This window comes from Salvelinus namaycush, unplaced genomic scaffold, assembly GCF_016432855.1.
Source record: "Salvelinus namaycush isolate Seneca unplaced genomic scaffold, SaNama_1.0 Scaffold166, whole genome shotgun sequence".
In the NCBI taxonomy this organism is placed as follows: domain Eukaryota; kingdom Metazoa; phylum Chordata; class Actinopteri; order Salmoniformes; family Salmonidae; genus Salvelinus; species Salvelinus namaycush.
The window spans coordinates 1-25,516 of NW_024058408.1; the positions used below are offsets into that span (position 1 = coordinate 1).

Below are 25,516 nucleotides of genomic sequence, written 5' to 3' on the forward strand. Positions count from 1 at the left end.
ATCCTTTTTGTGATCTACAGCGCCTTGAAAAGGACACAAGGTGGAAGTAGTGCGCGGCAGCTATTTAAGGTGGTCAGTCGCAGCACTACCCGGTACACGGTACTAATCTGAAATTCTTACTCAGAATGTATCCTGCCACCTGGAAGGATACCATATGGGTGTGATCCAATAGCTCACATAATCGTGGTTACATATGTAACCTGCGATGTTCACTGAATTGCTAGAGCTAGTTGGTCAAAGATACCTAGCATCAATGCTAGCTTTGTTAACGCCGGCTGCGTGATGAGGCAGTTTCCTGTTTAGGTTAGAGGTCACGTCGAAGAACATTTCAAATATAACAGATTTTAAGCGATCTACATTCTTCCATACTAAACAGATTGCTCTCTCAGGTGTTCTTGGTAGATCCCCTGTGAAAGAACAGGAGAATGCAGAACACAAGTGCACATTTTGGAACACAGCCAATGTTGTTAACACGTTGTAACTTCTGATGATGTCATCAGGTAGAACTTTTTAACATTATATTTGTTTCTACAACTTGTAGAAATGTGCCGTTTTCACATATAGACACTGTGCTGTCAATAATGAAAATGAGGAAAAGAGATTTTCCTTTTAATTAATGAATTACTTATTTCATTGGAGTTTCCTCTTTCTAAGTCTGCTGTTGTTGTGTCGTGATGATGCAGACTTCTACCAGTGTTTCTATGGTAATACTGACACCTACTGGTTCATCATTGTCTTGACTGATCCCAAAGAGAAAGAACTAAGCTATTGCAATAGTTCACTACATGGCCAGTACATTATTCATACATTAATACATTTATACATATATTTATCATTTATATTTTATTAACACTATTAAATTACTGCACATACAAAGCATTTAAGAGTAATAGTACACTACATGCACAGTACATTAATACATTGATAAGACATTTATCATCTTTAATAACACTATTAAATTACTGCACAAACAAAGCATTTTAGACCAATAGGATGAAATAATATTATAGCTGCAGATACACTTTCTGGCCTCACGCCTTAGTTAAAGGTTCAACAATGAATTTGTGTTGGTTCAAATAGAAATATTTCACTAGTCATTCTAGCCATACGAGAAATATAAGAATATCCTTAAAAGATCATTATTTATAACTGGATGTATGTAAGATATTAAATATGAAATGGCTTGGTTTAGGACATAAATGATGTATAGGTGAGATAGGTTTATGAACTTCACATAAATCATTTAGATAACTGAATTCATTGTTTTTTTAGGATACAGGAATCATGACAGGGATTCATGAAGTTCATACTTCATTTTGGGACCCTGAAAGTCGAAAACAAATACACTGTTAGTTATTTAGTTACTTAGTTACTTAGTTACCTGAGTGTCCATCACTGACATCAACATAATTTGTTTGATTGACATCTATTAAATTATTGGTTTTGATTGATAACTTATGAAGTCGTACTCACAGGTGATTGGTCCGATGGTGAGGGGTTCGAGGGGGACAGAGGGGGTGACAGAGCGGTATTTCCTTTTGGCGCACACCTGAGGAGAGAGACGAGAAGTAGTCAGAGGAACCAGATACTGAAACAGAGAGACGAGAAGGAGTCAGAGAGACCAGACACTGAGACAGAGAGACGAAGAGCCAGAGAGACCAGACACTGAAACAGATAGACGAGAAGGAGACAGAGAGACACTGAGACAGAGAGACCAGACACTGAGACAGGGGGACACTGAGACAGAGAGACCAGACACTGAAACAGGGGCACACTGAGACAGATAGATGAGAAGGAGTCAGAGAGACCAGACACTGAGACAGAGAGACCAGGGCCTGTATCCACGAAGCCTCTCAGAGTAGTAGTGCTGATCTAGGATCAATTTCACCGTTTAGGTCACCCATCCCAAGTGAATAAGAATATATTGACAGATTGGGACCTGATCCTAGATCAGCACTCCTACTCTGAGATGCTTTGTGGATACGAGTCCAGAAAGCCTCAGGAGAGTCGGAGAGACTACACACAAAATGAGTGAGACCAGAGAGAGACCACAGACTGAGTGACACCAGAGAGAGACCACAGACTGAGTGAGACCAGAGCGAGACAACAAACTGAGTGAGACCAGAGAGAGACCACAAACTGAGTGAGACCAGAGAGAGTCCACAGACTGAGAGAGACCAGAGAGAGACCACAGACTGAGTGACACCAGAGAGAGACCACAGACTGAGTGAGACCAGAGCGAGACAACAAACTGAGTGAGACCAGAGAGAGACCACATACTGAGTGAGACCAGAGAGAGAGACCACAGACTGAGTGAGACCAGAGAGAGACCATAGACTGAGTGAGACCAGAGAGAGACCACAGACTGAGTGAGACCAGAGAGAGACCACAGACTGAGTGAGACCAGAGAGAGACCACAGACTGAGTGAGACCAGAGAGAGACCATAGACTGAGTGAGACCAGAGAGAGACCATAGACTGAGTGAGACCAGAGAGAGACCATAGACTGAGCAGTTGAGTCAGCGGGAAAGATGCAGGACTCACTGGAGTGCAGGAGGAGCTCCTCTGGTCACAAAGGCTGAATCTGCAGTGTAGGAAGACATCCCGGTAGTCCCCCTGGTACAGGAACAGCAGAGCAGAGAAGCGAGCCCTGAGAGACGAGCCGCTCTCCTCCACCCTCACCTGACGGAATTCAGTCGGACATCTAAGAAACAGGGAGGGTCAGGGTTTAGGTTAGATAACGCAACAAAAAATACGCAAAAATTAGGGTTCGGTTTCTCAGACACAGATTAAGCCTGGTCCTGGAGTAAAAAGCATCTCAATGGAGAAGCTCCATGTAAAGGTTGTTAGTCCAGGACCAGACATAATCTGTGTCTGGGAAAACCTCCATGTGTTCCTTGAGTATAAACCAAGACACACATACTTGTTCTGAATGATGTAGTATCGCATGATGTCTTTAGGGTCGGGGGATTGCGTGGCATAGCAGTCCTCCAGAACGACCACGAAACGCTCCGTCTCGGACTCCTCTACGGACACACCCACGTGCAGCACGGAACCCACCGGCAAGGTGACTCGGCCCGCTGGGTAAGCCTTTGTGAAGTTGTGGCTGTGGTACAGAGTCATGTTGGAGCCCACTTTGGAGCCCTTACCGACTTGGACATCCTTCAGCCTGTCAAATGGGAAAATAGGAGATTTGGTTTTGTTAGATTACAAATAAACAGAGTACAAAACTCACGGACGCTTAGTAAAGCTCAAACCAAGTTTATTCACTGGGTCTTACAGCAGCATAAGACATGTTTCCACCAGTGATAGTAAATATAGACCCCAATGTGGGTGGAGCATCCTCCTTCCCTCTAAACATGACATGTTTATTGCTAGCCAGGAAGTTAAGTGATGCGGGCAATAAACTGTTCCTTCTCCCTTAATGTGACCTCAACCCCATTCCTCACTAACCCACATCTCTCCACCCTTATCAGTGACTGCAACCTTAATTGCCTCCATCATATACATTCCTCCTTCAGATACCCATTAACTTCTGGTGTAAAAACCAGACTATGGTGCTCCATTTTTCAAGTTTAGGAGTCAGAACCCATCAGTTAATAAGAGATGTAGTCAGAGATGGACAAACAAAGTGCCTTGGTTGCGAGAAAGGCACTTTACAGGCTAAATGAAATGAATTGTTATTATCATTATTTATAATAATTATAATAATAAATACACATTCTTTTTGAAGCACTCTTCAAGACACCCAAAGTCACTTTAGATAGGCAAGATAAGAAATGATGATTATTATTATTATTTTTGTTATTATTATTATTATTATTATTATTATAGTTTTAACAATATTACACAGCCAGCTGAGTATTTTGGTGGAACAACCAGAACAACCAGTACAACCAGAACAACCAGAACAACCAGTACAACCAGAACAACCAGAACAACCAGTACAACCAGAACAACCAGTACAACCAGAACAACCAGAACAACCAGAACAACCAGTACAACCAGAACAACCAGAACAACCAGTACAACCAGTGCAACCAGAACAACCAGTACAACCAGAACAACCAGAACAACCAGAACAACCAGTACAACCAGAACAACCAGAACAACCAGAACAACCAGAACAACCGGTACAACCGGTACAACCGGTACAACCGGAACAACCAGTACAACCAGAACAACCAGTACAACCAGAACAACCAGAACAACCAGAACAACCAGAACAACCAGTACAACCAGAACAACCAGAACAACCAGAACAACCAGTACAACCAGAACAACCAGAACAACCAGAACAACCAGTACAACCAGAACAACCAGAACAACCAGAACAACCAGTACAACCAGAACAACCAGAACAACCAGAACAACCAGTACTGTGATGAGTGGACAGAGGAGATGCAAAACTGTTATCTGGTTATCTAAAGGATCATCAAGAACCACAGGTTTGGAGTATAAACTGTCTATACATTAACAGGATACTGACAGTCCGACATGTGTTCGCCTGCATTGTGTTACATTGTGTTACATTATGTTACATTGTGTTACAGGGGCGTAACTTTGGTTTTAGAAGTGGGGGGGACATAATTATTATTGTTTTTAAATCCAATCGGATAAACAGCCTACCCAACCACTCGGAGGCGTCCGCATGGTCCTAAAGTATACCGTCGCCTCGTATTGTACCACATTCCAATGTGTAAAAGTTGCGCCCCTGTTGTGTTACATTGTCCATGTTTGACATTGTTTACTGTAACGTCTCCACTTACGACAGGTAGGGTTTGATGGCCACATCCAGGCTGGTCTCTGATTCCAGAGGGTAGGCACAGGAGAAGGGCACGCTCACGGGTCGGCTGAAGGACACGTTGTGAATGTGGTAGATGAATAAGCTGTTGGAAAAGATGGCGTCAGTTCCGTTTGTCTGGTGAAAGGGGGAAAAGGGAAGAAGATTAGAAGCCAGGAGAGGACCTCTCCCCAGTCCTCAGAATAATACAATTCTTGGACTATTGCATTTCAGTTAATCTGTTCATCATTTTCTGTTGACGGCAACATGTCTCACAGGAAGTGTTCTCTGTTGAAGGTTTCGGTGAGGAACGGGGTGAACGGGTCGGGGTCTGTTCTCACCTCCAAAGTGTTTCCGCAGGTGCCCTCCGTGCGCTCCACCTGGTACCATACCATGCCGCCACGCTCTTCGTGAGCGTTACACCGGGGGTCGGCCAGGTTAGCGGTGGTGGCATCCAGACCAGCGGCCTCCAGGTTAGTCCTGTTGAGACCCACCTGTACCAGGCTCCGCCCACACACTACCGCTGGGTGCAGCAAAACAGGCTGATCTGTAAGAGAGAAAGAGAGCGAGAGAGGGATGAGAAAAGAAAGACAACATGAAAGAAGTTATTCAAGAACACAAAATGAAAAGAAGGAATTACAAATTCTCATATACACTCTTAGAGAAAATGATTTCAAAATAGTTCTTCGGCTCTTTCCATAGGAGAACCCCTTTTGGTTCCAGGTCGAACCCTCTAGGGAAGGGGTTCAACTTGGAACCCATTAGGGTTCTACCTGGAACCAAAAAAGGGTTCTTCAAAGGGTTCTCCTATGGGGGCAGCCGAAGAACCCTTTTAGGTTCTAGATAGCACCTTTTTTCTAAGAGTGTACATAGGTCCTCAAGCAGGTGTTTTCTGAGAACTCACCTGGCCTCTCACACCGCCAAGTGACCCCATCATTGCTCACGCAGGTCTCCCCCGCTCTGCAGGTACCACACATTGCTTTTGGCGTAGTCGTGGCAACCTGTGACTGTGTTGTTGTTGTGGTGCGATTGTTGTCTACTGGTGTTCTTGTCGAGGTGACAACATCTACTGGTGATTTTGTCGTAGTGGTGATATTTACGGATGTTTGTGTTGTCGTAGTGATCTTAATAGGTGTTTGTGTTGTCGTGGTGACCTTAACCGGTGTCTGCATTATCGTGGTAATCTTAACAGGTGTTTGCGGTGTTGTGGTGATCTTATCAGGTGTTTGTGTTGTCGTGGGTATCGTAACAGGTATTTGTGTTGTTGGGGTGTCTTTTACAGGTGCATTTGTTGTCTTGGTGACCTTTACAGGTGTTTGTGTTGTCGTCGGGATCTTTACAGGTGCTTTTGTTGTCGTGGTGACCTCTACAGGTGCTTTTGTTGTTGTGGTTGTTGTTGTTGTGGTGGTTGTTGTTGTGGTTGTTGTTGTGACTGGTTGTGGTGTTGTGGTGGGAGCTGTCACATCTGGAACAAGGAGTTAAACAGCAGACACAGTTACGAGGGAACATTCATCGCTCATGTTTTGAAAGAACTAGTATGCTGGTATTACCAGAATCATACAATACACCTATATGAATGAATGAATGAATATGCGGAGTACTGTTGATATCTAGGGCCATAAGAAGAACATCATGGTGTATATAACCAGCTGGTGAATGACTAAGCAGTAAACAGTTAAAGAAGTAAATACAATAACTTCAATTCAAAAGGCAGAACAACAACAGCAAGTCCCACTCAGAACTTGGCAAAGCAGGGGGTGAAACCTTACATGCACAATAGGCGAAGTAGCACCCGGGAGGCATGACGAACTTGTACACAAAGTAGTTCCCAGGGCATGCCTTGACGTGGATGGGCTGAGACTGCACCCAGCAGCAGTCCTCATTGAAGCTGGCGCAGACTGCACTCTGGACAATTTCATCCACCTGCTGGGGGGGAGGAAACGCCAGCCACAAGGGAGCCTGGGTGCCGCACTTGAACGAATCCACGCACTTGTCCGGCATGGACACGCTCTGGTTGCCGATGTACATGCGGTAATAGCCGTCCCAGTGGACGTTGCGGTCGCAGTGCTTGTTGCCCACGACGTTGTTGGTGGAACGCCAGGCGTCGTTCAGGACCGTGTAGATCTTGCAAGGGTTGGCGCACTGCTGGATGCCGTCGACCGTGATGCAGTCCTCCCCGTCGGCGCACTCGTTGAAGCCGCAGCTGAACCGGACATGGGCGAGGTTGGTGTTGGAGGTGGGATAGGAGCGGCGGACACGGCGAGGGGCGTGGTGGTGGTCGGCGGCGGTGTGGCCAGGTAAACAGATGAGGCCGTCTCCGGAGAAGCTCTTCTTACAGGTGCATGTGATGTCACCTGCCATGGGCGAGGTGCGGCAGACGGCTTGTTCGTGACACGCCTCGCAGCTGGTGACAATCGTACCTGTGGGAATTTGGGAATATATGGGTTCTTTGTCTTTTTAGGTTGAGTTATCATGATACACCTGTATGGTTTTGATGCTTCCATTTCTAGGTTGAGTTATCATGATACACCTGTATGGTTTTGATGCTTCCATTTCTAGGTTGAGTTATCATGATACACCTGTATGTTTTGATGCTTCCATTTCTAGGTTGAGTTATCATGATACACCTGTATTGTTTTGATGCCTCCATTTCTAGGTTGAGTTATCATGATACACCTGTATGGTTTTGATGCCTCCATTTTAAGGTTCTGAGACTAAAGAGCAGAGAAAATACAGAAGTCAATTGTGTGGTGGGTTGTTTAAGCAATAAGGCATGAAGGGGTGTGGTATGTGGCCAATATACCACGGCTAAGGGCAGTTCTTAGGCACGATGCATCGTGGAGCTGGACACAGCCCTTAGCCCTGTATATTGGCCCTATATCACAAACCCCAGTTGTCTTATTACTATTATAAACTGGTTACCAATGTAATTAGAGGAGTAAAAATAAATGTTTTGTCATAACCCTGGTATACGGTCTGATAAACCACGGCTGTCAGCCAATCAGCATTCAGGGCTCGAACCACCCAGTTTATAAAAACTCTATTAAATACTTAGTAAATACAATACTTAATACATGATACATTTATCCCTATACTGTCTAACCAAATATACTTGATTTCTTAATATGGCAGACACTCAATGAGAAAATCTATTGTACAAATGATATATTGTCTGTCATATATAGTATTCATTATGTAATATATATTTTGGACACACCTACTCATTCAAGGGTCTATCTTCTGTATACCACCCCTACCTTGTCACAACACAACTGATTGGCTCAAACGCATTGAGAAGGAAAGAAATTCCACAAATTAACTTTTAACAAGGTACACCTGTTAAAACTTCTTATGGCTGGGGGGCAGTATTGAGTAGCTTGGATGAATAAGGTGCCCGGAGTAATATTTGGATAGATTTGGATAGCAAACACTCTGACGTTTCTAAAACTGTTTGAATGATGTCTGTGAGTATAACAGAACTCATATGGCAGGCAAAAACCTGAGAATAAATCCAACCAGGAAGTGGGAAATCTGAGGTTTGTAGTTTTTCAACTCATTGCCTATCGAATATACAGTGTCTATGGGCTCATATTGCACTTCCGAAGGCTTCCACTAGATGTCAACAGTCTTTAGAACCTTGTTTCAGGCTTCTACTATGAAGGAGGGGGGAATGAGAGCTCTTTTAATCAGGTGTCTGGCATGAGCTGATCACGCGTGCTCCCGTGAGAGCGACCTGCGTTCCATTGCATTTCTAAAGACAAAGGAATTATCCGTTTGAAACATTATTGAAGATTTATGTTAAAATCATCCTAAAGATTGATTCTATACTACGTTTGACATGTTTCTACGAACTGTAATGGCATTTTTTGACTTTTCGTCTGAGAAGTTTATCTAAAGTTCCATGCATAACACTTGTATTTTCATCAACATTTATGATGAGTATTTCTGTAAATTGATGTGGCTCTCTGCAAAATCACCGGATGTTTTGGAAGCAAAACATTACTGAACGTAACGCGCCAATGTAAACTGAGATTTTTGGATATAAATATGAACTTTATCGAACAAAACATACATGTATTGTGTAACATGTTGTCCTATGAGTGTCATCTGATGAAGATCATCAAAGGTTAGTGATGAATTTTATCTCTATTCTGCTTTTTGTGACTCCTCTCTTTGGCTGGAAAAATGGCTGTGTTTTTCTTTGACTAGGTACTGACCTAACATAACCGTTTGGTGTGCTTTCGTCTTAAAGCCTTTTTGAAATCGGACACAGTGGTGGGATTAACAACACGTTTTTCTTTAAAATGGTGTAAAATACTTGTATGTTTGAGGAATTTTAATTATGAGATTTCTGTTGTTTGAATTTGGCGCACTGCACTTTCACTGGCTGTTGTCATATCGATCCCGGTAGAGGGATCTAAGCCATAAGAAGTTTTAATTGAAATGCATTCCAAGTGACTACCTCATGAAGCTGGTTGAGAGAATGCCAAGAGTGTGCAAAGCTGTCATCAAGGCAAGGGAGGCTACTTTGAAGATTCAAAAATATTTAATATATTTTGATTTGTTTAACACTTGTTTTGGTTACTACATGATTCCATATGTGTTATTTCATAACACATATTTTGACTGGTACTGTAAATATTTTGATGTATTAAATATATAGTGTAATTGTGTGTACCTGAGGTATGTCCAGCTGTTGATGTATTAAATATACAGTATAATTGTGTGTACCTGAGGTACGTCCAGCTGTTGATGTATTAAATATATAGTATAATTGTGTGTACCTGAGGTATGTCCAGCTGTTGATGTATTAAATATATAGTATAATTGTGTGTACCTGAGGTATGTCCAGCTGTTGATGTATTAAATATATAGTATAATTGTGTGTACCTGAGGTATGTCCAGCTGTTGATGTATTAAATATACAGTATAATTGTGTGTACCTGAGGTATGTCCAGCTGTTGATGTATTAAATATATAGTATAATTGTGTGTACCTGAGGTATGTCCAGCTGTTGATGTATTAAATATATAGTATAATTGTGTGTACCTGAGGTATGTCCAGCTGTTGATGTATTAAATATATAGTATAATTGTGTGTACCTGAGGTATGTCCAGCGCTGGACAGAACCAGTAGAGGCACCAGCAGAGCTACCAGGATCATCCTCATCAACAGTAGTTACTTCTACAGGGGCAGAAACGAGGAACACAACCTGAAGGAAAATACACTTATATTATATTTATCCACAATTTACATCTACTGGATAGTCAGTCACTTTTAAATTCAAGTTTGAATTGATTTAATTTGACTGTATCTATACAGGTCATCCTATTGTGATAAAAAATATTTTATTTTCTGTCACAAGACTGCAATAAACCACGTTACAAAACATCTAATACAACTATAGATATTAAGCGTGGACACACACATCCTCTGGAGGGTAATATAACATTTCAAACTTAGTCAGTTCAGATATATTAATTTCACCAAACCAAAACAACTTTGTTTAACCATACAGTATGAATAGTGATCTGAGAGAAGTACTGACTTACCAAATCTTGATGCTGACTGCTGGACACACCTGTAAGCTCAGCATTTATACCCTGGTTATCGGGGAGTGGGGGAAACGGGACACATTGTGCAATATTCCCAGGGACAATACCTTAGCCTGGGTCCCAGTATGTTTAGCTCTCATTCCACTCCTTGACACTCCTTGTCATGATAAACTGTTTGGCAATGACCCTGAGTAAAGGAGTGAAACGTCAGCCCAACCTGACTGGATTTCAGGCTAACAATGGGTCTGGAAGAGATTCAATGGCAACTATCAACGTTCATACGTAAGGAATGCAACAATCGCCTGATAACCATGGAAACCTGGGCTGTGATTAAGCTAAAGTCTATATGCTCTGTTGGCTGGCATGTCGAATAAATTGGATGTTTTCAAACGAATTAAGCAAACTTAAAAGAAATCTCTAAAACCTTAAATCAACAGGACAGGTGTGGTGGCTGATGGGAGGCATTAGGTCAACACCATATGATTTATGAGGTGATTCATGTCTGACAATAACCCAGAGAACAACTTAACATGTGGCTGACTTCTTACCCCCAGACATGCTAACCTCTCACCATTACAATAACAGGGGTGAGAGTATGAAATGTATGCCTTTAACTTTCTTTCTCATTATTAACAATTCATTTAGGATGATCTGTAACCATGGTAGCATCCACATTAATGTAGAAGTGTTTAGAAACATATTCTATTCTTATTTACATTTAAAAGTGACTCCAAAATAACACAATACATTATTTACCATACATTTCTATTGGGCACAAAATAATCTGAAACACAACAAGAACAAATAGCAAATGCATCCAACTAATTTATGTAGTCAACGTGTGCTATGAATATGGGACTAAATACTTAACTTTTTACTACTTTAATACCCATATAAGTGAATTTGTCCCAATACTTTTGGTCTCCTAAAATCAGTCGACCGTGTACAAAAGGTGCTGTAATTTCTAAACAGTTCACCTGATATGGATGAAAATACCCTCAAATTAAAGCTGACAGCCTGCACTTTAACCTCGACGTTAGCCAATCATTTCACATCAAAAGTGCTGGAGTACAGAGCCAAAACAACTAAATATGTGTCACTGTCCCAATACTTTTGGAGCTCACTGTCCAGTGTTGTTGTCACTGTCCCAATACTTTTGGAGCTCACTGTCCAGTGTTGTTGTCACTGTCCCAATACTTTTGTAGCTCACTGTCCAGTGTTGTTGTCACTGTCCCAATACTTTTGGAGCTCACTGTCCAGTGTTCTTGTCACTGTCCCAATACTTTTGGAGCTCACTGTCCAGTGTTCTTGTCACTGTCCCAATACTTTTGGAGCTCACTGTCCAGTGTTCTTGTCACTGTCCAGTGTTCTTGTCATTGTTCCATTTATCGTTCAGTTTTTAGTCTTCTGTTTGTACTATAGATATGCCTGTTTCAACTGTGTTGCGCTCACGTAATACATCTCCAATTAGTCAGCGGGTTAATAACAGGAAAAGATCTGACTCAATCCCTTTGTCTTATTCCAAACCCTTTTCTCTTTGCTCTAGATGACCAACAATAGCCAGTTGTCACCATGATGCCATTATATCAACTATTCACGCTGAGGGAAAGGTGAACTGTTCCCACTCATCTAAACACAGACTCAAATGGCACCCTATTCCCTGTATAGTGCACTACTTTTGTTCACTAAGATGGTCAAAAGTAGTGCACTAAATAGGGAATAGGGTGCCATTTGAAACAGAGCCATAGTGTTCCACAGGCATTATCCCTCTCGCTATGGCTTATAGACGATACAGCAAGTTTTGTTATTTTGTTTAAGTGTTAACTCACTTCTACATGCTTGAACAATTTGAGAGCTTTGTATTTAATGTTTAGAGCCCCTGTGAATCCATGAAACTCATGTATGAAGTCAGCACATACTTTAAAATGGTTGCACCCTTATATTTTCAGTCGTGAAGAGGCCTGACAACGCTTCCTCTCTCCTCAGGACGCTGAAAAGATTAGGTTTTGGCCCTCAGATCCTCAAAATGTTCTACAGCTGCACCATTGAGAGGATCGTGACTGGCTGCATCACTACTTGGTTTGGCAGTTTATGAAGTTAGCACATACTTTAAAACATTGTTTTTATTGCTTACAAGGGAGTCAAATAACATTAAGCCTGATCAATCAATTAGAAAACCTTAGTAAATAACATTAAGCCTGATCAATCAATTAGAAAACCTTAGTAAATAACATTAAGCCTGATCAATCAATTAGAAAACCTTAGTAAATAACATTAAGCCTGATCAATCAATTAGAAAACCTTAGTAAATAACATTAAGCCTGATCAATCAATTAGAAAACCTTAGTAAATAACATTAAGCCTGATCAATCAATTAGAAAACCTTAGTAAATAACATTAAGCCTGATCAATCAATTAGAAAACCTTAGTAAATAACATTAAGCCTGATCAATCAATTAGAAAACCTTAGTAAATAACATTAAGCCTGATCAATCAATTAGAAAACCTTAGTAAATAACATTAAGCCTGATCAATCAATTAGAAAACCTTAGTAAATAACATTAAGCCTGATCAATCAATTAGAAAACCTTAGTAAATAACATTAAGCCTGATCAATCAATTAGAAAACCTTAGTAAATAACATTAAGCCTGATCAATCAATTAGAAAACCTTAGTAAATAACATTAAGCCTGATCAATCAATTAGAAAACCTTAGTAAATAACATTAAGCCTGATCAATCAATTAGAAAACCTTAGTAAATAACATACTCAACACCTTAGCAACGGGCCTACGACCAAATATGGTCATGTCATGTATCCTTCTGTACATACTGAAAGAAATGGGTCTACCGTTCTCAAATTAGGACCAACAAAAAATACATGAACCCTTTAATAGAGGAAGAAGAAGCAACTTCTCTTAATGATTTAAGTCCTGCTGTTTAGTCACGTTAACTGTGAAACATTAAGTCGAAAAATAATGATGAAAATAAATGACATAAACAAGATGAAATTCTATCAGAACCTCAGCTTAGCTCTAACTCTGCTTAACCTAAAGTCAACAGCAGACATTGATATAATGACACAACAGACTGATGTAATAGTAAAAAGGTACAGTTCACTTTATTATCTCAGTCGTTAAGATACAGAAGCTCTCTGTTGTCCCATTGCAGTTCTGTTTGGTTCACTCTGACCCTTTGGTCCCTAGAAGACAAACAGTGAAAATACAAGGTTACCAGTGACAAACACATCCTTACCAAAGGATTGTGACCGCAGACAGAGCCGCCACCGGCAACTAACACATGACCTTCTGACCTCTGAACTCTTCACCCAATGACGAGCCGCCCCAAGCCTGCCTGCTGATCAGTTAACTGGTAATTGCCTTTTGCTAGCCTCTCGGGACGCAGTGGGAAAGAGGCGCCTGTCCTTAGTTACCCTAACATTTTTTAAACATTAATATATATATATCACAATCTCATAGAAACACATCAAACCCAAGTTATTATTTTATTGTTTGGTCTGATGTTCTAAACATATTGCTCAATATATGTCTGATGTTCTGAACATATTGCTCAATATATGTCTGATGTTCTGAACATATTGCTCAATATATGTCTGATGTTCTGAACATATTGCTCAATATATGTCTGATGTTCTAAACATATTGCTCAATATATGTCTGATTATCCAAACATATTGCTCAATATATGTCTGATGTTCCAAACATATTGCTCAATATATGTCTGATGTTCCAAACATATTGCTCAATATATGTCTGATGTTCTGAACATATTGCTCAATATATGTCTGATGTTCTAAACATATTGCTCAATATATGTCTGATGTTCCAAACATATTGCTCAATATATGTCTGATGTTCTGAGCATATTGCTCAATATATGTCTGATGTTCTGAACATATTGCTGAATATATGTCTGATGTTCTGAACATATTGCTGAATATATGTCTGATGTTCTGAACATATTGCTCAATATATGTGTGATGTTCCAAACATATTGCTCAATATATGTCTGATGTTCTGAACATATTGCTCAATATATGTCTGATGTTCTGAACATATTGCTCAATATATGTCTGATGTTCTGAACATATGCTCAATATATGTCTGATGTTCTGAACATATTGCTCAATATATGTCTGATGTTCTGAACATATTGCTCAATATATGTCTGATGTTCTAAACATATTGCTCAATATATGTGTGATGTTCCAACATATTGCTCATATATGTCTGATGTTCTGAACATATTGCTCAATATATGTCTGATGTTCTGAACATATTGCTCAATATATGTCTGATGTTCTGAACATATTGCTCAATATATGTCTGATGTTCTGAACATATTGCTCAATATATGTCTGATGTTCTGAACATATTGCTCAATATATGTCTGATGTTCTGAACATATTGCTCAATATATGTCTGATGTTCTGAACATATTGCTCAATATATGTCTGATGTTCTAAACATATTGCTCAATATATGTCTGATGTTCCAAACATATTGCTCAATATATGTCTGATGTTCCAAACATATTGCTCAATATATGTCTGATGTTCCAAACATATTGCTCAATATATGTCTGATGTTCTGAACATATTGCTCAATATATGTCTGATGTTCTAAACATATTGCTCAATATATGTCTGATGTTCCAAACATATTGCTCAATATATGTCTGATGTTCTGAGCATATTGCTCAATATATGTCTGATGTTCTGAACATATTGCTGAATATATGTCTGATGTTCTGAACATATTGCTGAATATTGTCTGATGTTCTGAACATATTGCTCAATATATGTGTGATGTTCCAAACATATTGCTCAATATATGTCTGATGTTCTGAACATATTGCTCAATATATGTCTGATGTTCTGAACATATTGCTCAATATATGTCTGATGTTCTGAACATATTGCTGAATATATGTCTGATGTTCTGAACATATTGCTGAATATATGTCTGATGTTCTGAACATATTGCTCAATATATGTGTGATGTTCCAAACATATTGCTCAATATATGTCTGATGTTCTAAACATATTGCTCAATATATGTCTGATGTTCTGAACATATTGCTCAATATATGTCTGATGTTCTGAACATATTGCTGAATATATGTCTGATGTTCTGAACATATTGCTCAATATATGTCTGATGTTCCAAACATATTGCTCAATATATGTGTGATGTTCCAAACATATTGCTCAATATATGTCTGATGTTCTGAACATATTGCTCAATATATGTCTGATGTTCTGAACATATTGCTCAATATATGTCTGATGTTCTGAACATATTGCTGAATATATGTCTGATGTTCTGAACATATTGCTCAATATATGTCTGATGTTCCAAACATATTGCTCAATATATGTCTGATGTTCTGAACATATTGCTCAATATATGTCTGATGTTCTGAACATATTGCTCAATATATGTCTGATGTTCTGAACATATTGCTGAATATGTCTGCTGTTTCCAACATATTGCTTAATAAATGTCAGCTGCAGAGAGACAAGAGATCATTTAAAAACAAGATGGAGAACAAGATATAGGATGAAAAAAAATATTGGAGTTTAGTTGCATGTACAGCCGACTAGCGCTCGCTAAAGCTATTTAGCAAAAGACATGGAGTCAAAGTATCAATTTAAGTCAGATTTGTCTCAGTTGATAGAGCACGGCATTAGCAATGTCAAGGATCACGGGTTCAATTTGAATGTAAATGAAAACCAGGAAAAATTTAATTTGGCAAACACAGTGTGTAAACATGTCATATTTCTCCCAGGTAGGTGTGACGGATACATCCAGTCTGCTCTCCAGGGGAAAGATACAGGAGAAAGGAAGGCTCGTCTGCTCTCCAGGGGATAGATACAGGAGAAAGGAAGGCTCGTCTGCTCTCCAGGGGAAAGATACAGGAGAAAGGAAGGCTCGTCTGCTCTCCAGGGGATAGATACAGGAGAAAGGAAGGCTCGTCTGCTCTCCAGGGGATAGATACAGGAGAAAGGAAGGCTCGTTTGCTCTCCAGGGGATAGATACAGGAGAAAGGAAGGCTCGTCTGCTCTCCAGGGGATAGATACAGGAGAAAGGAAGGCTCGTCTGCTCTCCAGGGGAAAGATACAGGAGAAAGGAAGGCTCGTCTGCTCTCCAGGGGATAGATACAGGAGAAAGGAAGGCTCGTCTGCTCTCCAGTGGATAGATACAGGAGAAAGGAAGGCTCGTCTGCTCTCCAGGGGAAAGATACAGGAGAAAGGAAGGCTCGTCTGCTCTCCAGGGGAAAGATACAGGAGAAAGGAAGGCTCGTCTGCTCTCCAGGGGATAGATACAGGAGAAAGGAAGGCTCGTCTGCTCTCCAGGGGATAGATACAGGAGAAAGGAAGGCTCGTCTGCTCTCCAGGGGAAAGATACAGGAGAAAGGAAGGCTCGTCTGCTCTCCAGGGGATACATACAGGAGAAAGGAAGGCTCGTCTGCTCTCCAGGGGATAGATACAGGAGAAGGGAAGGCTCGGCTGCTCTCCAGGGGATAGATACAGGAGAAAGGAAGGCTCGTCTGCTCTCCAGGGGAAAGATACAGGAGAAGGGAAGGCTCGTCTGCTCTCCAGGGGATAGATACAGGAGAAGGGAAGGCTCGTCTGCTCTCCAGGGGATAGATACAGGAGAAAGGAAGGCTCGTCTGCTCTCCAGGGGATAGATACAGGAGAAAGGAAGGCTCGTCTGCTCTCCAGGGGATAGATACAGGAGAAAGGAAGGCTCGTCTGCTCTCCAGGAGATAGATACAGGAGAAAGGAAGGCTCGTCTGCTCTCAGGGGATAGATACAGGAGAAAGGAAGGCTCGTCTGCTCTCCAGGGGATAGATACAGGAGAAAGGAAGGCTCGTCTGCTCTCCAGGGGATAGATACAGGAGAAAGGAAGGCTCGTCTACTCTCCAGGGGATAGATACAGGAGAAAGGAAGGCTCGTCTGCTCACCAGGGGATAGATACAGGAGAAAGGAAGGCTTGTCTGCTCTCCAGGGGATAGATACAGGAGAAAGGAAGGCTCGTCTGCTCTCCAGGGGATAGATACAGGAGAAAGGAAGGCTCGTCTGCTCTCCAGGGGATAGATACAGGAGAAAGGAAGGCTCGTCTGCTCTCCAGGGGAAAGATACAGGAGAAAGGAAGGCTCGTCTGCTCTCCAGGGGATAGATACAGGAGAAAGGAAGGCTCGTCTGCTCTCCAGGGGATAGATACAGGAGAAAGGAAGGCTCGTCTGCTCTCCAGGGGATAGATACAGGAGAAAGGAAGGCTCGTCTGCTCTCCAGGGGATAGATACAGGAGAAAGGAAGGCTCACTTGTCCAGTGAGGGAGTCCAGCAGCTTCTTAAACTAATAGGCTGTTGGAGTAGACAGCACGGGTGGCGCTGGTCTGGAGAAAAGACAAAAGGCAGTAAGGTAGATGTTTTATTTACATAGTCAGTTACTCCTCCAGTGTTGCCTAATCTTTTGGCACAAATTGATGAAATTTGTTCTCACCTCCAGAATGTTCCAACCTGGTACCACACCTTGCTGTTAGCCTCCTTGGGGCCAGCCAGGTAAGAAGAGGAAGCGTTCAGACCAGCAGCCTCCAGGTTAGCCCTGTCGAGACTTACCTGTACAAGGCTCCGCCCACACACTAGCTCTGGGGCCGTGATAGGTTGTCCTTTAACGTGGACGAGAAAAGTTGATAGAGGGAAAGAGGGAAAAATAAAAAGATGGAGAGAAAGTTGCTATCAGCCAATGTTACTATCAGCCAAGGTGAGCATGCCTACAGTCAAAAACACACAGGAAGTTCCGCTCCCACACCAGCTCTGGAGCTCAGTGATGAAGTCAGCAGGTTAAAACACACACAGGAAACACCAGCTCTGGGGCTCAGTGATGGAGTCAGCAGGTTAAAAAGAAACACACGACAGAAACACCAGCTCTGGAGCTCAGTGATGGAGTCAGCAGGTAAAACACATTCAACAGAAAAAAAGTTTCATAAAATATACAAAGTTACATCAGCAGCTTAAAGTGAAACTGAGAGCAATTTGAACTATTTAGCAGATATATGAAACAAACCGACATTCATAATATCAGTGAAAAATATCAAATTCACAGTTCATGCTACAAAAACTTCATAACAGCTTTTTAAAATAGGTTATATTTGACTCCAAATTCCATGATGTTGTCAGAATAGATGGATGCAGTTCAATGCAGGGTTAATATAATTCACCTATAACTGTATTGATATGACCCCTCTATGGAATGATGAGACTCTCACCAAAACCATGGTGTTCTCTGTTTTGCTCTGCGACCCTCACAAGTCTGAAGTCTGTACAGCTGATCTGTTAACTTCTGTCAGCATCTGAAGTCGATCTGCCGACTTCTATCAGCATCTGAAGTCGGTACAGCTGATCTGCCAACATCTGTCTGTAGCGTCCGAACAGTTTGGACTACACACTAATAACCTATCCGTGGAAAGGTGAGTCTCTCATGAACATGTACATGTTGGTTGTTTTGCTCTAGGACACCCACAAGCCTAACACGACTCGTATGAAGGTCCTGGTACCAGTTTTTAAAACATTATTGAAGCATATACGGAGCTAGTTTAGTGCCAAAAACAAGGGGTCAAATACACATATATATAAAAAATATACTATACAATAAAACGTTTTCCTGATCTTTCTTATATCTCTCAGATATTGGGACAGACACTTCAGAACAAACTTCCTTTAGATTTTTGGGGGACTATCTGTGAATCTGTTAGTTCAATGCGTTTGTATGGGCTAATAGCATTAAGGCCAAATTCAAATCATTTTTGTATATACACTATTGTTCAAAAGGTTTAGAACCACCTATTAATTCAAGAGTTTTTCTTTATTTTTACTATTTTCTACATTGTAGAATGACAAGTGAAGATATCAAAATTATGAAAGAACACATGGAATCATGTATGAAACAAAAAAGTGTTAAACAAATCAAAATATATTTTATATTTGAGATTCTTCAAATAGCCACCCTTTGCATTGATGACAGCTTGGCACACTCTTGGCATTTTCTTAACCAGCTTCACCTGGAATGCTTTTCCAACAGTCTTGAAGGAGTTCCCACATATGCTGAGCACTTGTTGGCTGCTTTTTCCTTCACTCTTTTTCCTTCACTCTGCGGTCCGACTCATACCTAACCATCTCAATTTGGTTGAGTCGGGTGATTGTGGAGGCCAGGTCATCTGATGCAGCACTCCGTCACTTCTTCTTGGTAAAATAGCCCTTTACACAGCCTGGAGGTGTGTTGGGTCATTGTCCTGTTGAAAAACAAAAGATAGTCCCACTAAGCACAAAACCAGATGGGATGGTGTCCTCGCTGCAGATGCTGTGGTAGTCATGCTGGTTAAGTGTGCCTTGAATTCAAATAAATCACAGAGAGTGTCACCAGCAAAGCACCCCCCACACCATAACACCTCCTCCTCCATGCTTCACAATGAGAAATACACATGCGGAGATCATCCGTTCACCCACACCCGTTGTCTCACAAAGAACCAAAAATCTCAATTTGGACCCCAGGCCAAATTTCCACCGGTCTAATGTCCATTGCTCGTGTTCTTGGCCCAAGAAAGTCTCTTCTTCTTATTGGTGTCCTTTAGTAGTGGTTTATTTGCAGCAATTCAACCATGAAGGCCTGATTCACACAGTCTACTCTGAACAGTTGATGTTGAGATGTGTCTGTTACTTGAACTCTGTGAAGCATTTATTTGGGCTGCTATTTTTGAGGCTGGTAACTCTACAAGAACTTATCCTCTGCAGCAGAGGTAACTCTGGGTCTTCTATTCCTGTGGCGGTCCTCATGAGAGACAGTTTCATCATAGCGCTTAATGGTTTTTGCGACTGCACTTGAAGAAACTTTCAAAGTTCTTTAAATTTTTCGTATTGACTGACCTTCATGTCTTAAAGTAATGATGGACTGTCATTTCTCTTTGCTCATTTGATCTATTCTTGCCCTAATATGGACTTACTATTTTACCAAATAGGTCTATCTTCTGTATACCCCTCCCCTACCTTGTCACAAACACAACTTATTGGCTCAGATGTATTAAGGAGGAAATAAATTCCACAAATTAACTTTTAAGAGGCACACCTGTTTAAATGAAATGTCTTCCAGGTGACTACCCTCATGAAGTTGGTTGAGAGGAATGCCAAGAGTGTGCAAAGCTGTCAGCAAGGCAAAGAGTGGCTATTTGAAGAATCTCAAATATAACATATATTGTAGATTTGTTTAAAAAAAAATTGGTTACTACATGATTCCATGCGTGCTATTTCATAATTTTGATATCTTCACTATTATTCTACAATGTAGAAAATAGTAAAAATAAAGAAAAACCCTTGAATGAGTAGGTGTTTCTAAAACGTTTGACCGGTAGTGTATATTTCTTATACTACAAGGGGTTTTGACATGTAGTGAATCTGTAAGCCAATGCGTTTATGAGCTAACATAATTAAGGCCAATTTCAAATCATTTATGTATATATATATTTTTTATACTTCAATGGTTTTTTAAAATTCCAAATCAAATAACTAAATGATCCTCGGTATGAACCCCCCCTCCCAACCCCCACCGGTTTAGACAGGGTTTAGATTATGGAGGGTTAAAGCATCAGTGTGAAACAGCGCCCCTCTGTCTCCGTATGTGTAGACCATGTATCTGATGCTGTCTGGACAAACAGAGTATGGCATGTCATACTATTTCTGTCCACACAGCATCAGATACATGGTCTACATATAGAGGGGCGCTGTTTCTCTCACTCTGATGCTTTCTCTGGTGACATCATTTCAGCAGAGAGGAAGAAGTCGAAGAGAGAGGGCTCACTCTCGCCAAAATCTGTCCAGAATGAGCCCAAACTGCCCAATTGTGTTTCTATAGGCATAATTTGCACGAATGATATAATTACTTCTGTCTGGGTCTCTATGTTTTTGGTTGGATAGGTTTCTCAATTTCTTTCTTTCTTAGGGTTTTTCTGTCCTTCATACTGTTTAGGCTTTCTACTGCCAAGTTACACCTTCACTTTCTTCTTAATATTGTGCAGTTGCTTTGGCTTTGATGCCTAATGATTGAGTCTTGCTCTGTTCAGGTAGACTGTGATTTTGCTTGTGATCAGATAGGGGTGTTAGTGGGCTGACTGTGAACGCTCTGAGAGACTCTGGGTTGAGGTCAGTGATACAGTAATCGACAGTACTACTGCCAAGGGATGAGCTGTAGGTGTACCTACCATAGGAGTCTCCTCGAAGCCTAACGTTGACTATGTACAGACACAGCGTGCGACAGAACTGCAGGAGTTGTGACCCGTTTGTGTTGGTTGTTTTATCATAGTTGTGTCTATGGGGGCCATATTTGGGAGGGAATACTGTCACCTCCAGGTAGCTGTTTGTCCCCCTGTGTGCTGACAGTGTCAGGTTCTTGTCCAGTTCTGGGATTTAGGTCCCCACAGACTAGTAGAGTACTAGTAGATGTCAGACTAGTAGAGTACTAGTAGATGTCAGACTAGTAGAGTACTAGTAGATGTCAGACTAGTAGAGTACTAGTAGATGTCAGACTAGTAGAGTACTAGTAGATGTCAGACTAGTAGAGTACCACAGACTAGTAGAGTACATGTACCTGGGCCTGGAAATGGTTGATCTCCCCCTCTAGGATGGAGAAGCTGTCATCGTTAAAGTATGGGGATTCTATTGGGGGGATTTAGGTAGCACACATGAGGACATTTTTCTCTGTTGAGATCATTTCCTTGTTAATTTCTAGCCAGATGTAAAATGTTCCAGTTTTGACTAATTTAATAGAGTGGGTTAGGTCTGCTCTATATCAAATTAGCATACCTCATGAGTCTCTTCCCTGTTTCACACCTGGTAGTTTGGTGGATGGGACTACCAGCTCTCCGTAACCTAGAGGGCAACCATTCTCCTCTGTACCATGTTTCTTGTAGGATGACAATGTCTGTATTTCCAATTTATATGATAAAGTCCAGGTTCCTGCTCTTTAGGCCAAAGGCAGATGACCTCAGACCTTGTATATTCCAGGATGAGATAGTAAAAGCTCTGTGTTCCATAGTGTCTAGTGTTGCCTCTCTCTCTTTCACTTTTTTCACCCCCCACCCCCTCCTCTGTACATTCTCCATCCTTGTAGAACTAATTAAAGTCTATTATGTAATTACGTTCTAATATGTAATTCTATGGTCTGTAGTCTGAAGAGAAGAGGTCATCTGATCATCTGGTTGTGACACAGTGTTGTTGTTACCAGAGCTGGGGTCCAATGACATTTTCTTTAATTCCATTTCAATACAGACAATGAAAAGCAATTCAATTTATCATTGATGACCATCATTTTCCATGTGGACTTTTCAATCCATGAATGGAATTTCACTTTACTTCCTGAATTGACTGAGTTGAAACATGTAGTTTATGAGACTGTAACCTCGTCACCCAGGATCAATAGAGAGAGACGACTGGTGGTGGAGATTATAGTCGATTTATTCATCAGTACTGATAACAGTCTGTAGGGGGCGATGTGGAGGTCGTTCTGTTGGTTTACTGAGATCTCAGTAGCTTGTCTGTTATGTGATGACATCATTCATTAAGGGGGAGTTGGGTTGTAGAGGAGGGATGTTTCTTCTGTTCAGAAACTCATCTGTTGAGTTGATCATTTACAAAGACTGTATTTGGATCAATGACATGTCAGAAAAAAGTTATAAAATATATTGATGTATAATGTAACTATAATGTCATCATCTCAACAATGTGTTCCTCCTCTGCTGAAACAAACATGGTAACTTTAGAACAGAGAAGTTGACAGTTTTAACACTTAGTCACCACAGCTAGCTGAGTTGTCTGGTGGTTTAGAAGTCTAACCTCCGGCCGGTTTGAACCAGTTTCACTCTGCAGCACATATAGGCCTGATGACACTGAGGTCACTACAGAGAAATCACCAGGATGTGTAGGATAATGCCCCTCCCTCTCCACCACCACCATCACTATACTCATCTCCTTGACATGCAGAGAGAAAGAGAGCGAGACTGTTCATGATTGTTTATTTCACTTTTGTTTATTATCTACTTCACTTGCTTGGGCAATGTTAACATATGTTTCCCATGCCAATAAAGTCCTTAAATTAGAGAGGGAGAGAGAGCGAGAGAGAGAGAGAGAGAGAGAGAGAGAGAGAGAGAGAGAGAGAGAGAGAGAGAGAGAGAGAGAGAGAGAGAGAGAGAGAGAGAGAGAGAGAGAGAGAGAGAGAGAGAGAGAGAGAGAGAGAGAGAGAGAGAGAGAGGTGTCAGATGAGGAGCTTTCAAATAAGGAAGACAGAGAGTTTCGGAAACACCCTGCTGTCAAGTGTGTAGCTGACAGAGACTCTGTTGTGGACCTGTGCTAGCTGGTAGTAAAGTAACTTTAACAGTATAGTAACTGGTGTGGTAAAGTAACTTTAACAGTATAGTTACTGTTATATTATAGTAACTTTAACATTATGGTCACTGTGATAGTAAAGTAACTTTAACAGTATAGTAACTGTGGTGGTAAAGTAACTTTAACAGTATAGTAACTGTGGGTAGTAAAGTCACTTTAACAGTATAGTAACTGTGGAGTAACTGTCCAGAATGAAGATACTCCATGTTGTCTCCTGCTGTCTCCTTTCAGGTGAGTTCTGTCTGTCTGTCTGTCTGTCTGTCTGTCTGTCTGTCTGTCTGTCTGTCTGTCTGTCTGTCTGTCTGTCTGTCTGTCTGTCTGTCTGTCTGTCTGTCTGTCTGTCTGTCTGTCTGTCTCAGGTTCTATAATACTGTCTAGATCATATAGTACATAAGGAATAAGATATGTATTTATCTATAAGGAGCCAGAAAGTTTGTTTTCCGCATGTACCTCATGATACTGAACTGAACTTAGAATGTTTGATATGTTGGTCTTTTACATGGGTTTATTCAGGGTTAAAGTTAGATTTGAGCAGGGTTAAAGTCAGGTTTGAGCAGGGTTAAAGTTAGATTTGAGCAGGGGTAAAGTTAGATTTGAGCAGGGGTAAAGTTAGATTTGAGCAGGGTTAAAGTTAGATTTGAGCAGGGTTAAAGTTAGATTTGAGCAGGGGTAAAGTTAGATTTGAGCAGGGTTAAAGTTAGATTTGAGCAGGGTTAAAGTTAGATTTGAGCAGGGTTAAAGTTAGATTTGAGCAGGGTTAAAGTTAGATTTGAGCAGGGTTAAAGTTAGATTTGAGCAGGGTTAAAGTTAGATTTGAGCAGGGTTAAAGTTAGATTTGAGCAGGGTTAAAGTTAGATTTGAGCAGGGTTAAAGTAAGATTTGAGCAGGGTTAAAGTTAGATTTGAGCAGGGTTAAAGTTAGATTTGAGCAGGGTTAAAGTTAGATTTGAGCAGGGTTAAAGTTAGATTGTAGCAGGGTTAAAGTAGGTTTTGAGCAGGGTTAAAGTTAGATTTGAGCAGGGTTAAAGTAAGATTTGAGCAGGGTTAAAGTTAGATTTGAGCAGGGTTAAAGTTAGATTTGAGCAGGGTTAAAGTTAGATTTGAGCAGGGTTAAAGTTAGATTTGAGCAGGGTTAAAGTTAGATTTGAGCAGGGTTAAAGTTAGATTTGAGCAGGGTTAAAGTTAGATTTGAGCAGGGTTAAAGTTAGATTTGAGCAGGGTTAAAGTTAGATTTGAGCAGGGTTAAAGTATACCTCACAGGTCATCAGTTGTGACTGTACTGTGTGTTTCTGTTTGACAGCTCTGTGTGTTGTGGAGTCAGATGTCATTAATGTGACGGGGGTGGGTGGAGGACATGTCATGTTCGGCTGCTCGTTCACATTGGCAGGGAACAACATCAAATACTTCTGCAAGGGGACATGTTCTGATGGAGACATTCTGGTTGAAACTAAGAGGAGTAAGAATGTAACTCAAAGTAGATACAGTATAGAAGACAAGGGAAATGTATTCTATGTGACCATCAAGAACCTGATGAAGTCAGACTCTGGGACCTACTGGTGTGGAGTGGAACGAACTATAAAGAACACGTTCCAAGAGGTGAATCTCACAGTTACAGATGGTAAGTGAACACTCAATAACAGTTGTCTTAAATTCTAAGCTTATTTTTTGTTAGAGGCTTCCTGGCATCATGAGAAAGGAACAAAATGGTGACTGTATTTGTGTC

General features: G+C 40.9%; 1 protein-coding gene across 1 annotated transcript; it reads right to left on the reverse strand.

Annotated features, from left to right (window-relative positions):
* Positions 1-4,764: 4,764 nt before the first annotated feature.
* Positions 4,765-5,811, reverse strand: LOC120037259 (uromodulin-like). Its single transcript, XM_038983432.1, has 3 exons — positions 5,687-5,811; positions 5,124-5,329; positions 4,765-4,920 (listed from the first exon to the last, which is right to left on the reverse strand). The coding sequence occupies exons 1-3, from the start codon at positions 5,757-5,759 to the stop codon at positions 4,765-4,767; spliced, it is 435 nt and encodes a 144-aa protein (XP_038839360.1). The 5' UTR covers positions 5,760-5,811.
* Between the last annotated feature and the right edge of the window lie 19,705 nt (positions 5,812-25,516).

Excerpts from the sequence above, each read along its gene's own strand:
- LOC120037259 (XM_038983432.1), bottom strand. The coding sequence starts at position 5,759 with ATGTGTGGTACCTGCAGAGCGGGGGAGACCTGCGTGAGCAATGATGGG. Across the intron at positions 5,330-5,686 it reads TTGGCGGTGTGAGAGGCCAG|ATCAGCCTGTTTTGCTGCAC; the intron begins GTGAGTTCTCAG and ends TCTCTCTTACAG. Across the intron at positions 4,921-5,123 it reads CCTGCGGAAACACTTTGGAG|ACAAACGGAACTGACGCCAT; the intron begins GTGAGAACAGAC and ends CCCTTTCACCAG.